At 43.0% G+C, this 13,404-nt stretch overlaps 1 protein-coding gene across 1 annotated transcript; it reads right to left on the bottom strand.

Annotated features, from left to right (window-relative positions):
* Positions 1 to 998: 998 nt before the first annotated feature.
* LOC122564775 (glutamine synthetase-like) lies at positions 999 to 13,137 on the bottom strand. Its single transcript, XM_043719986.2, has 7 exons — positions 13,032 to 13,137; positions 12,778 to 12,951; positions 12,493 to 12,654; positions 11,952 to 12,098; positions 4,777 to 4,904; positions 4,488 to 4,687; positions 999 to 1,725 (listed from the first exon to the last, which is right to left on the bottom strand). The coding sequence occupies exons 2-7, from the start codon at positions 12,941 to 12,943 to the stop codon at positions 1,434 to 1,436; spliced, it is 1,095 nt and encodes a 364-aa protein (XP_043575921.1). The 5' UTR covers positions 12,944 to 12,951; positions 13,032 to 13,137; the 3' UTR covers positions 999 to 1,433.
* Between the last annotated feature and the right edge of the window lie 267 nt (positions 13,138 to 13,404).

The following is a 13,404-nucleotide window of genomic DNA, read 5'->3' as shown; positions in this document are numbered from 1 at the left end:
TTGCACTCCTGATCTTTGGGCACTTTGTGCAGAGGGTTTACAGGTAAGTCAGATGATCTCCTCATGGGGGCGGGCCAGGCTGGCTATAAACAGGCCATAGAGGGAGTCATCTCTACTGACTGACTGCCCGTCTTCTGTGGATACACTGGAGCCCAAGTGACCTTGGAAAGGTTGTGTCCACCAATACTCTCGCTAGGGAAGAGGTAGGCAGCACAGGTGATACAGATCGTTCTTTCCCCTTCTAAAAGTTAATTTCATTTAGTCTGCACCTGCTCTTCCAACCCCCCCACTTTTAGACATAAGTAAAGCCTAATTCAGGGCAATGCTTGTTAATTTGCACTAACTACATGATCTTTTTACAGGGGTTCTGTTCATTCTAGAAGCCAGCTCTGATCTAGTTGAGTCAGTGTCTGGCCTTTGTGACATTGTTACTTATACCCTGCCCTGTAGACCAAAAAAAAGAAAAATTTACTTGTCTTGTAGGACATTTGTCTTCCAATGAAATGGCCTCATGGAATGCCAATGCTAGCCATAAGACTCCTTCATATGGTAGGAACCTCAGAGGAAAAGGTGGACATGGCCAATGTTGTATCCTCTACACTACTACAACTGGATGAAGAATTTCTTACACCTAGTGCAGCTTGTAAGAGGCAGGCTAGAGTCCAGGACCTGCTGCCAGTATTCAAGGCGGACTCAGAGGAACCAAACATAATGTGAAAACACCCCAGGGGAAGCCACAGGAAAAAGAACAGCCCTATGTCCCTGGCCTAAGTAGGAGAGAGATAATTCTAAAGAGGTCAGCTGGTTGGACTAGGTTAAACTGACCCAGATATAAACAGGAGTGTCAGGGATTCTGCTTACCCTAGGAGCTGACTCTTAGGCCTTGACACTAACCTAGTTAGCTACGTAAATAAAAAAAGAGTGACTTGGGGAAGAGATAGTAGGCTCTGGATGATATTTCATGTACAAAGACAAAGACATAGAAACAGAGACAGAGACAATGTCAGAACAAAAAGATTATTCCACTTAAACTACAGTCAGTCATTTGCAACTTAACAGCTTCAACACAAGTTATAACAATCTCCCCTCCATATAATTAATATCGAAATGAAATTGAGCAGAGGATATTTAAACTTTTGTCTAATGTAAATTCATTTTTAAAAATTTAAGTGAATCTGATTTAATTAGTTGCATGCAATTCTAGCTCACCAAAATTTACCTCAGTCTCAAAACCTGAATATCCAAATATGTCCATTGAAGAATTAACCAAGAATATTTAGTGTGCTATACATACAAGTAAAAATTTAGTTTTCAAATAGAAATAGTGACCATCACCATTCGGGTAGTTAAAAGAATCATTTTGGTCAAGATAAAATACTACAACCACAGAAGATTCTGGTGCTCTCGTGCCAAATCTCAGTACAACATGGTAGCTAATTTTCATTTAGGACACAAGTCCTGACAAGGGCTTCAGTAACAGCGTAAGGGTCACAGTTTGCAGCTGGTCTTCTGTCCTCAAAGTAACCACAGTGATCTTGTCCAACTTGGCGAGGAATGCGAATGCTCGCTCCACGGTTCGCAACTCCAGCAGAGAAGTCATGGATATTTGAGGTTTCATGTTGTCCGGTTAGCCTTCTGGAATTATCCAGTCCTCCTTTTGGATCATACACATGGATGTGGTATGCATGCCTCTTACTCAGCTTTTCAATTGCTTCTTCAATATGCCTACAGCAAATATTTTGTGCACACAATTAACAAGAAGCTGTTTAGTCATGCTCGTCTTTGACTATTTCAACATAGACTCCCCTTTTAAAAAAAAAAAGACTGCGCACATTCCATACATGAGTGGGTGTAGGACATTCAGCCCATTAAGCTTTGTCTAAGATTGTGGTATTCACTTCAGTTCTAGCTGGTCCTCTATAACTCAATATCCTCAACCAACATGACTTGATCTTCATGGAATTCCCTTCAGTGCAAAGGACTAAAATGATCCTGGAAAATGTATTCCTTCTTATTGCTTGCTTAATTGGGCAATCCCATCCTTAAAAAAAAAGGAATGGGTCACCTGTCGAGATTTCTGCACAGGAAAGGAAACAATCCCAGGATTTGATAAGCCCCCATGATTCACTAAAATAATCTCATTCTAAATGTGAACAGATAGACCCAAGCTAATAAAAAACTTTTCTTACATGACAAGCTTCTTTGGAATCAGCCTAGTGACCTGTTCTATATATTTTTCATGACTTTAAGAAAAAAATGAACAGAATTCAGGATCACAAGTGTGGTCTCACCTATGCCCTTGAGTTTTCTAATTAATGTTTGGATATTTTATGACAGGACCAGAACAGATGGGACTTGAACCTAAACCTGCTGACCCTGAATTAGAGACATTACTATTATCCCACAAGTGCCCAACACAACTGTGGCAAGATTTGCAGTTTTATAGCCCAGTCTTCTTACAAAAGGCCAACATTCAATTTGTATTTTTATAGTTACTTGAACCTGCACACCAGTGTACAAGGACACCCAGATCTAACATGCACTGCAGCATTCTCCAGTAAACAATACCCTGCCTGCAATGCTTCTTCCCAAAAAAAGAGAACCTAATGTTTTCCCAGCCATATACAGTTATCAGAATTGTTTGCCTACTCAATTAACCCATCATCCCCTTTCAGAATTTGAAAACCACTCCCAGAAAGGTAGATAAGGAAGCAAGCTATGATCAATAACCTTGGCTGCAACAGGATTCATTACTTTAAGATGCATATGAATAATTTGAATTAAAAGTAGAGGCCAGCACTGATCCCCCTAGTTATATAGTTTGCACACTAAATTAGTCCATTCTTCCAGATGGTTTGACATTCAAGTCATGCTAATTCTCTACCCACCACAAACCCCTACCCCACAAACAAAACTTCATCTTAGATAGTAAAGTACATCTCCTTAAAAAGACCTTTCAGAAATACATTTATTGGTTCCCCTTTATCTACCCTGCATGCTAAATCCTCAGAATTTTAATACATTTATTAAACACTATCTTTTCACACAAGTATGTTGACTGTCAGATTTACTGCAATCTTCTAAAAAAGGTCCTCATATTACTTCCTTTGGGGGGAATCTTAGCAGCCTCTCAATGACAGATGTTAGGCCCAGTGGTCATGTCTCCAGCTCCCTGTCTGAATGGGGGCATTAGATTTGCAGTTTTCCCATCTGTTGGGATGTTTACAAAAATAGGCAAGGAATTGTGGAAGCATACAACCAATGTACAGTCATTGCAACCACCTCCTTGAGGATCCTAGATGGAACCTTTCAATTCCAGGCAACTCAGCTTTTTGTTCCATTAGTTTTAGTACAATTTTCACAGTTGACAATAAAATTAAAGTTCACTTTTTGGTCCTCCCTACCTTTTCTATAATTCTTACAACTGAGGGGGGTGAAAATGTCTGGGTCATGGGTTGCCTTCTACAGCAAATAGAATTTGTTCTGAATCTTTATCTTGCTTCTCCCATCTCAGCCTGAAGGAGTACATTATCACCATTTTCCTTCTCATACTTTTGGAAGTTTCTTCCCCAGTCTATTTTTGCATTTCTCTAGTTTTTAATCACAATTATTTTCACTCTTCATTGCTTTATCCTTTACTATTTCTGAAGTTTCCCCATTCTTCTGGCCTACCACTTAGCTTTGCTCCCTAGCCAGTAAAATACTATCCTTGACTTCTGGTCAAGAGATGGTGCATTCTTCTTAAAGTGTAATTGGAAGAATTATTAAATAACACCTTTAAGTCTACCACTGCTTCTCCTATGGCTTTCCCTTTAAGAGGGAGTTTCCAGACCATTAAGCCACTATTGTCAGTATGGCTCTGTAATTACCTTTGAAGTTTTTATGGTTTCAGAATCAAATTTCCCACAAACAAAACAAAACTAAATATGTGAAATGGAGTCATATTGGGAGTAGAGATATCTCCAAGGGTTTGGGGGAAGGGGAAGAGATTTAAACAAACAGATAGGTAGATCGTGAAGATAACATTGGAGGTTTATCTTTGACTTCCAGATTAGTTCTGAGGTAGTGTTAGTTTCAGCAGATATTGAAACTCTATCAACCATTGTGGTCTGTCAATTTTTTTTTAAAACAACAAGGGCCATTGAACCAATTATGCCAATTTACATGCATGTTTGTAAATCCACATCTGAGGAGAAAAAGGAACTATGCCAAGACAATTTGTTCCCTATTGGAATAATTTTGTTTTGCAGTTGGGAATTAAAAGTTCCATTATAAAAAAAAATCACCGAAAAGCACTTCAAGGGAAAAAGGAGGACAGGTGGAACTTGTGCTTTTTCAGTGTATTAACCTACTTCAAGAAAGAAATACATTACCTTACATTTTCCTGACAGGATATTTTATGTCATGCAGTTTTAAAATTATTGAACCCACAATACTAGTTTCTCAAATTTTTCAGCACTGTTACAAATAATTTAAAATAGTCTTACTGAAGGCCTCCTTTCTTTCGCATAGCCTCTGTGCTAAAGTTAGCATGGCATCCAGCTCCATTCCAGTTTCCAGTCATTGGCTTTGGATCAAATGTAGCCACAACCCCAAAGTCTTCACAAATGCGATGAAGAATGTATCTGGAAATCCACAAGTGATCTCCCATTTCAATCCCTTCACATGGCCCCACTTGATATTCCCACTGGAAGAGATAGACAAGTTCATGGTTTAATAAAATTTCCAGTGAAAAGGAGAGTTAGGCATATGTGCAACCTCTCCCACACTTGATACCTGTGATGGCATGACTTCAGCGTTGGTGCCTGATATCTTCACTCCAGCATAGAGGCATGCTTTATAGTGGGCTTCCACTATATCTCTACCATTGACTTTATCTGCTCCAACTCCACAATAGTACGGTCCTATTATAGATAAGTTGATTAGGATGCAGCAATGCAAGTATGCAGAATCTACAGCATAATTTTGAGATTTCATCTCATTTAATTTTAATTCTGGTTTCCCCTTTGCCAGTTAATATTAGTCATTTTGCCTCCAAACTCCCAGGCAACTGAATACATCATTGACTCATTCTCTGGATGTAGAAGTGGGTCAAAGTAACAAAGGTCTAGAAAATTGGACGAAAGATGAAAATATTATACTGTTGTTGCAGGAATTTAACAAATACAAAGACTAGAGTTACAAATGGCAGTAGGGTAGGTGGGATTAATGTGACAAATTTGACAGGTGGGTTGGTGGAGTCATCTACAAGGGCAGGACATTCAAAAAAAAAAGTCAAGATTAGAGTGGTGCTGGAAAAGCATAGCAGGTCAGGCAGCATCTAAGGAGCAGGAAAAAAGAAAGAAGTTTTGGGCAAAAGCCCTTCATCAGGAAGGAGCCATTCCTGATGAAGGGCTTTTGACTGAAATGTCTGTTTTCTCCCCCCCCTGCTCCTGGATGAGAAATGAAAAGTGCAATTGCTTTGCCACTTGTGAAGATCTTTGCATGCTCGCTCTCCACTGGAGTCGTACCTGAGGACTGGAGAGAGGCAAATGTAATTCCTCTCTTCAAGAAAGGAAATAGGGAAATCCCCGGCAATTACAGACCAGTAAGTCTCACGTCTGTCATTTGCAAGGTGTTAGAAAGGATTCTGAGGGATAGAATTTAATGACCATCTGGAAGAGCATGGCTTGATTAAATGCAGTCAACACGGCTTTGTGAGGGGCAGGTCATGCATCACAAACCTTATTGAGTTCTTTGAGGATGTGACTAGAAAAGTTGATGAGGGTCGAGCTGTGGATGTGGTGTATATGGACGTCAGCAAGGCATTTGATAAGGTTCCCCATGGTAGGCTCATTCAGAAGGTCAGGAGGAATGGGATTCAGGGGAGCATAGCTGTCTGGATACAGAATTGGCTGGCCAACAGAAGTCAGCGAGTGGTAGAAGGAAAATATCCTGCCTGGAAGTCTATGGTGAGTGGTGTTCCACAGGGCTCTGTCCTTGGGCCGCTATTGTTTGTAATTTTTATTAATAACTTGGATGAGGGGATTGAAGGATGGGTCAGCACGTTTGCAGATGACACAAAGGTTGGAGGTGTCGTTGACAGTATAGAGGGCTGTTGTAGGCTGCAGCAGGACATTGAAAGGATGCAGAGATGGGCTGAGAGGTGGCAGATGGAGTTCACCTGGATAAGTGCGAGGTGATGCATTTTGGAAGGTCAAATTTGAAAGCTGAGTACAGGATTAAGGATAGGATCCTTGGTAGTGTGAAGGAACAGAGGGATCTTGGGTTGCAGGTACATAGATCCCTTAAAATGGCCACCCAAGTGGACAGGGCTGTTAAGAAAGCATATGGTGTTTTGGCTTTCATTAACAGGGGTATTGATTTTAAGAGTTGAGATCTTGTTGCAGCTCCATAAAACTTTGGTTAGACCTCACTTGGAATACTGCATCCAGTTTTGGTCACCCTATAAGATGTGGATGCTTTGGAGCGGGTTCAGAGGACATTTACCAGGATGCTGCCTGGACTGGAGGGCTTATCTTATAAGGAGAGGTTGACTGAGCTCGGACTTTTTTCATTGGAGAAAAGGAGGAGGAGAAGAGGGGACCTAATTGAGATATACAAGGTAATGAGAGGCATAGAGTCAATAGCCAGAGACAATTTTCCAGGGCAGAAATGACTAACACGAGGGGTCATAGTTTTAAGCTGGTTGGAGGAAAGTATAGAGGGATGTCAGAGGAGAGTTCTTTACACAGAGTTGTGAGAGCATGGAATGCGTTGCCAGCAGCAGTTGTGGAGGCAGGGTCATTGGGGACATTTAAGAGACTCCTCGACATCCATATGGTCACAGAAATTTGAGGGTGCATATATGAGGATCAGTGGTCAGCACAACATTGTGGGCTGAAGGACCTGTTCTGTACTGTTCTATGTTCTATGTCGAAATGACCTTTCTTCCTCCTTCAGTTAATGTAAACCCTAACTACAACCCTAGTTATTCTATTCAGTTAAATATTGATCCCAACTCATTTTTAAGAGGCCGGCTTAACAGCAGCTTCTACTTTCCTTCATTGAGGTGACAATAGGCTTTCCTACCACACAGTCTATGAACTTTGTACTCAACCATTATCATATTGAACTAATGAAAAAAATTTGCTCAGACTATAATTCTGAAGTCTTTGCAGTACAGGCTTTATGGAGGTCAGTTCGCAAGTATGGGCATTCGCAACCCGGGGAAAGCCTATTACTTTACAAATAAAAAACCACAAGTTAGATACATGGTTCGTACTGACGAATGGGCTGACTACTTTGCAAAACACTGCCGTGCTGTACTTACATTCCTGTATTATTCTATTTAACCCAAGGGTATATTTTACCCAAGGAGAAAGTGAGGACTGCAGATGCTGGAGATCAGAGCTGAAAAATGTGTTGCTGGAAAAGCGCAGCAGGTCAGGCAGCATCCAAGGAGCAGGAGAATTGACGTTTCGGGCATAAGCCCTTCCTCAGGAATGAGGAAGGTATGCCAAGCAGGCTAAGATAAAAGGTAGGGAGGGGGGACTTGGGGGAGGGGTGTTGGGAATGCGATAGGTGGAAGGAGGTTAAGGTGAGGGTGATAAGCCGGAGAGGGGATGGGGGCGGAGAGGTCAGGAAGAAGATTGCAGATCAAGAAGGCGGTGCTGAGTCTGAGGGTTGGGACTAAGGTTGGGGCAGGGGGGGGGGGGGGGGGGAAAATGAGGAAGCTGGAGAAATCTGCATTCATCCCTTGTGGTTGGAGGGTTCCTAGGCGCAAGATGAGGCGCTCTTCCTCCAGGCATCGTGTTGCCATGGTCTGGCAATGGAGGAGGCCAAGGACATGTCCTTGGCGGAGTGGGAAGGGGGAGTTAAAGTATTCTGCCATGGGGCAGTTGGGTTGGTTGGTGCGGGTATCCCAGAGGTGTTCTCTGAAATGTTCCGCAAGTAGACGGCCTGTCTCCCCAACATAGAGGAGGCCACATCGGTTGTAGCAGATGCAGTAAATAATGTGTGTGGAGGTGCAGGTGAATTTGTGATGGATATGGAAGGATCCCTTGGGGCCTTGAAGGGAAGTGAGGGGGTGGGGGGGGGGGGGGGGGGGGGGGGGGGGTGTGGGGAGAAAGAGGTGTGGGCGCAAGTTTTGCATTTCTTGCGGTTGCAGGGGAAGGTGCCAGGAGTGGAGGTTGGGTTGGGGGGGGGGTGGACCTGACGAGGGAGTCGCGGACAGAGTGGTCTTTCCGGAACGCTGATAGGGGAGGGGAGGGAAAAAAATCCTTGGTGGTGGGGTCTGTTTGGAGCTGGCGGAAATGACAAAGGATGATACGATGTATCTGGAGGTTGGTGGGATGGTAGGTGAGGACGAGTGGGGTTCTGTCCTGGTGGTGATTGGAGGGATGGGGTTCAAGGGTGGAGGAGCGGGAAGTGGAGGAGATGCGGTGGAGAGCATCGTCAACCACGTCTGAGGGGAAATTGTGGTCTTTGAAGAAGGAGGCCATCTGGGTTGTTCGGTATTGGAATTGGTCCTCCTGGGAGCAGATGCGGCGGAGGCGAAGGAATTGGGAATATGGGATGGCGTTTTTACAGGGGGCAGGGTGAGAGGTGGGTAATCTAGGTAGCTGTGGGCGTCGGTTGGTTTATAGTAAATGTCCGTGTTGAGTCGGTCGCCCGAGATAGAAATGGAGAGGTCTAGGAAGGGGAGGAAGGAGTCTGAGACGGTCCAGGTAAATTTGAGGTCAGGGTGGAAGGTGTTAGTAAAGTGGATGAACTGTTCAACCTCCTCATGGGAGCACGAGGTAGCGCTGATACAGTCATCGATGTAGCAGTGGAAAAGGTGGGGGAGGGGGAGGAGGTGCCAGTGTAGCTGCGGAAGATGGACTGTTCCACATATCCCTCCTCCCTACCTTTTATCTTAGCCTGCTTGGCACACCTTCCTCATTCCTGAAGAAGGGCTCATGCCCGAAACATCAATTCTCCAGCTCATTTGATGCTACCTGACCTGCTGCGCTTTTCCAGCAAAAACATTTTTCAGCTCTATATTTTACCTAAGACAAACTTAGGACTAATTGATGCTAAATGTGAACCGTATGTAACTGTTTTGACTTATGGACAGACTTAAAAATGGAATCATTTTTAACCCCGGGACTTCCTATACAACTTTTTTTAAAAAAAGCATGTACTCCTTCTACACAATCTTGGTCATTACCATGTTCGTTATACTGACAGGTCAGGATGTTAACAGACTCCTATCTCAACCACTCTTTCCAGACTTGAAGTGAGGAAGCCATCGAGTACTCAACTTGTAACTGCAGAGAATAGTAACCAATAGTAACTTCCCAATCGAGATCTCTTACTAAAGATTTTTACTTCCCACAAGCTGAACACTGCACCCCACCCACCCCAAATTCTTGATCACAGTGACAAGAAATAGATGGTCTAGTGGACAGTGAAGATGATAATGTCAGTGTGAAATGGGACCTTGATCAGAAGGGCCAATGAGTGGCAGATGGAATTTAAATTTAGATGAATGAGGTGCTGCATTTTAACAACGCAAATCTGGGCAGAACTTACATACTTCATGTAGGGTCCTGGGCAGTGTTTCAAACAAAAATAGACCCAAGGGTGCAGGTGCAAAGATCCTTGAAAGTGGAGTCACAGGTTGTGAAAACAGCATTTGGCATGTTTACTTTCATTAGTCAGAACATTATGTATGGAGTTGGAACATCATATCGTAGTTGTACAGGACATTGAGGCTGCTTTTAGAATGACACGTACAATCATGCTTACCCTTCTATAAAAGGAGGATGTTGTTAAACTTGAGGATACAAAAGAGATTTACAAGGATGATGATGGAATTGGAGGGTTTGAGCTCTAGGGAGAGACTGAATAGGCTAGGGCTATTTCCTTTGGAGTAGGAGAGAGTGAATGAATCTATACAGTCTTAAAATCATCTATGGGCATGGATGGGCTGAATAGCCAAAATCTTTTTCCTCCGGTAAGGAGTCAAAATTAGAGGGCATAGATTTGAGGGGAAAGATTTTAAAAAGAAAAGAATCGAGGAGTAATCTTTTCAGAGGGTGGTGGGTACATAGAATAAGCTGCCAGAGGAATACTGGTAGCTGGTACAACTACAATGTTCAAAAAAGGCATTTGGATGGGTATGTGAATAGGAAGAATTAAGCACAACATGCACCAAATGCTGGTAAATGGGACAGCTCAAACTGGGATATCTGATTGGCATGGACAAGTTGAACTGAAGGGTCTGCTTCCATGTTGTACGAATCAGAATCCCGTAAAGAGTGGAAACAGGCCATTTGGCCCAACAAGTCTACCTCAACTCAAAAGAATGTCCCACCCAGACTTACACCCTACCCTATTCCCTGTAACCATGCATTTCCCATGGCTAATCCACCTAACCTATATATCCCTGGACACAATGGACAATTTAACATGATCAATCCAGCTAACTGCATATCTTTGGATTGTGGGAGGAAACTGCACCACACTGAGGAAACCCACGCAGACATGGGAAGAATGTGCGCAAACTCTACAGACAGTCACCTAAGGTTGGAATTGAGCCTGGGTCCCTGGTGCTGTGAGGCAGCAGTGCTAACCACTCAGCCACCATGCTGCCCGGTGACAAAATTCTGTTGGACAAGGATGAGGGTGCCTCCAGTTCTCTTCTGGATCCCCATACCTGTCTCACTTGAAGTCATACCCTCAACATGGACATCAAGAATGAACTGAAACAACGCCCAGGTACCCATCTCACTCAATATATTGCAGAGTCCAAAGCTCAACACTGAGCCAGAGTTCTTTATCTGCAGATGCAATGTCCTCCTTCCATTATAAAGGTCTGTGGGGACATTGCAGTTTTTGAGGAGTTCCAAAAGACATAGCAGCATTAAATACAAAACAAGACCTAGACAGGTTATTGGTAAGTGACATTGATAGTTGTGCAGTGTCATAAGCACCTTCAGCCAATGGCAGAATAGGTCTCTTAAGCCAGGGGTCAACCGCTCCATCTTTTTTAAAATATCCCTCCCCACCACCTTTCTTCTCAGCAAGATCCTGAACTCAGCATGGACTCTGACTCTTGGCCTCTGCCTAGACCCGGTGTGGCAATCTCTTGGCTCAGCCTTCTCCTAGCATGCACTTCAGGCCTCAAAATGATTAGAGCAATCTCCCAACTGAGGTGAAGCCTGGAGTGATCTGAAGTCGAAGCCTGGCACAGACTAGAGACTAAGTGCTGGGTTGAGAGGACTGTTGTTCTGAAATGGATTTAACATTTTTGTTTTCAACACCATCCCACTCAAGAATTTGTACTTAAATCGGTACTAGATGTCCAATAGCTAAGATGGTGCCGTAAGTGGTAACCTATAAAAGTTTTCATTGTGTTTACTTGAAGACGTGTGCTAATAAAGCAAATTCAAATTCCAACAAGGTAATGTAACTACCTCCCCTTTTAGTTCAATGGCATTACCATTATGGAATACTCAGTTACCATGGGGGACATTGTGGGAAGACAGTTTAACTATCAAATCAAAATCAGCTAGGAACCCTGCAGCAAATAACTTCCTTCCAGTCTCCCTAATGTCTGCCCATCCATGAAATAGTCAGTAATGCAATGAATTACTCTTCACTTACTCGATGGGACTCCTACACCTACGAAACTTGATATCAACCATGTTCGAGCAATATACTCTACCTGATTGGCACCAAATTCACCACCTTAAATGGAGGGGTCACTGGACCCAAAATACTAACTTGGATCTCTCTCCACAGATGCTGCCAGACCTGCTGAGCTTATCCAGCTATTTGTTTTTGTTCACCCAATCCTATATTGTTGACTGTCTACATTTTTGCTATAGTATCTGCAACAAATTTAACCTCATCTGTTATGAGCTCTTTACTTTTGGACAGCTTTAAGGCAGTTACAAAAATTTACAAATTCACTCTGGCTTTACCTTGTGGTCCCGGAAATCCATTTTGAGGCCAGCCATAAGGATGCCCATTGATTCCCAGCAGAGTATACTCTTGCTCCAAACCAAACCAGGGATGAGTGTCCTTCGCTTTCTCCATCACTTCATTACAGGTGTGCCTCAAGTTGGTCTCTACAACATACATATTTGGAAGTCAGCTTTCCAAAAACAAAGTAATAATACCATACACTGAACTGCAGAGAGCACAGCACATGCATTCATCAGCAAGAGTCCTGCAAACAGCAGGACAGAAAAAACAACACTTTAAAAAGCATTTAACACAAAAAGTACTTTGAAGTTTTCAGGACATTAAAAAGGAAGGTTTCAAACAGGATTTAATCAAACTTGAGTACAGGTTTCTATTAAAACAAAAAAAAGTGGAAGAAACTCAGCAGGTCTGGTAGAATTTATGGGTAGACGAACGTACCTGTTGAGTTTCACCAGCATTTTGCGTCCTTTTGTAAGTTTCGTATTGCCAGTATCTGCAGAATTTACTTTTTACCTGCACACGGTTTCACGAACTCACCTGCCGGTGTCCGATTGTATTTCAGAACCTCACAAAGCACCAGTTTGTTCGGATCCAGGATGAAGGGATCCCGAAAGATGCGGACCGGAATCAGAAACATGTCGCTGTTAGAGCCTTCCGCCTGATAGGTACTGGATCCATCAAAATTCCACTCGGGAATATCTGCAAATGTTTTTTTTTGGGGGGGGGGGGGGGGGGAGGGGGGAGCCAAACAAATCAGCAGAGTTAAACGGTTATTAGAAAAACAAAGTTTATGAAGGTGGTAATTTTAAATTGAAACCAGACCTTCAATGGTTTGAGGTTCCGAGTCCAGGGTTTTGGTTTTACAACGAAGACCTTCTCCAGTGCCATCGATCCATACGTAGGTAACCTGTACCTTCCTCTCCTGAGGCAGTTTCAGGTACTGCTCCCTCACTGTCTTGTTCAACTTGGAACTTACAGCCACTGACATCTCGACTTCTGAAGAACATAAGCAACGGAGTGATGGTCATTTACAGACATACACGCTCTCATAAAAAGCAAGGATATTCATCACTTACCTATCTCGCCTTAGAAGGCGAAATTGATCACAAGAAAAACAACCTCTTCAACTAACTCAGCAGTGCAGAACTTTTGCCTCAGTTTAATATTCGTCCCTCCCAATTGTCGAGTGAGAATCATTGGGTGACGCGTGGCGGAGGTGGGGTTTTATTCGAATTGGTTCAACAGGTGATTGATTGTAATGAGCTGGGGGTTAGGACAACGTGTCCAGGGCGTAGCTACAACTCTTTTTATTAAAAGCAATGCGGGCAAATGGAGTCGAAACATAGGTTAAAGTTTAAGATTTTCGTCTTTTTTTTTAAATATAAATGAACCTGTTCAAAGAAGTCACTGCATACCACTGGAGCAGGTGGGACTGGAACCCAGGCTGCC

This window comes from Chiloscyllium plagiosum, unplaced genomic scaffold (genome assembly GCF_037043375.1).
Source record: "Chiloscyllium plagiosum isolate Xiang-an unplaced genomic scaffold, Cpla_swu_hap1 HiC_scaffold_21, whole genome shotgun sequence".
In the NCBI taxonomy this organism is placed as follows: Eukaryota; Metazoa; Chordata; class Chondrichthyes; order Orectolobiformes; family Hemiscylliidae; genus Chiloscyllium; species Chiloscyllium plagiosum.
The sequence above is the reverse complement of the archived record's forward strand: the minus strand, read 5'-3'. Positions and strand labels throughout refer to the sequence as shown.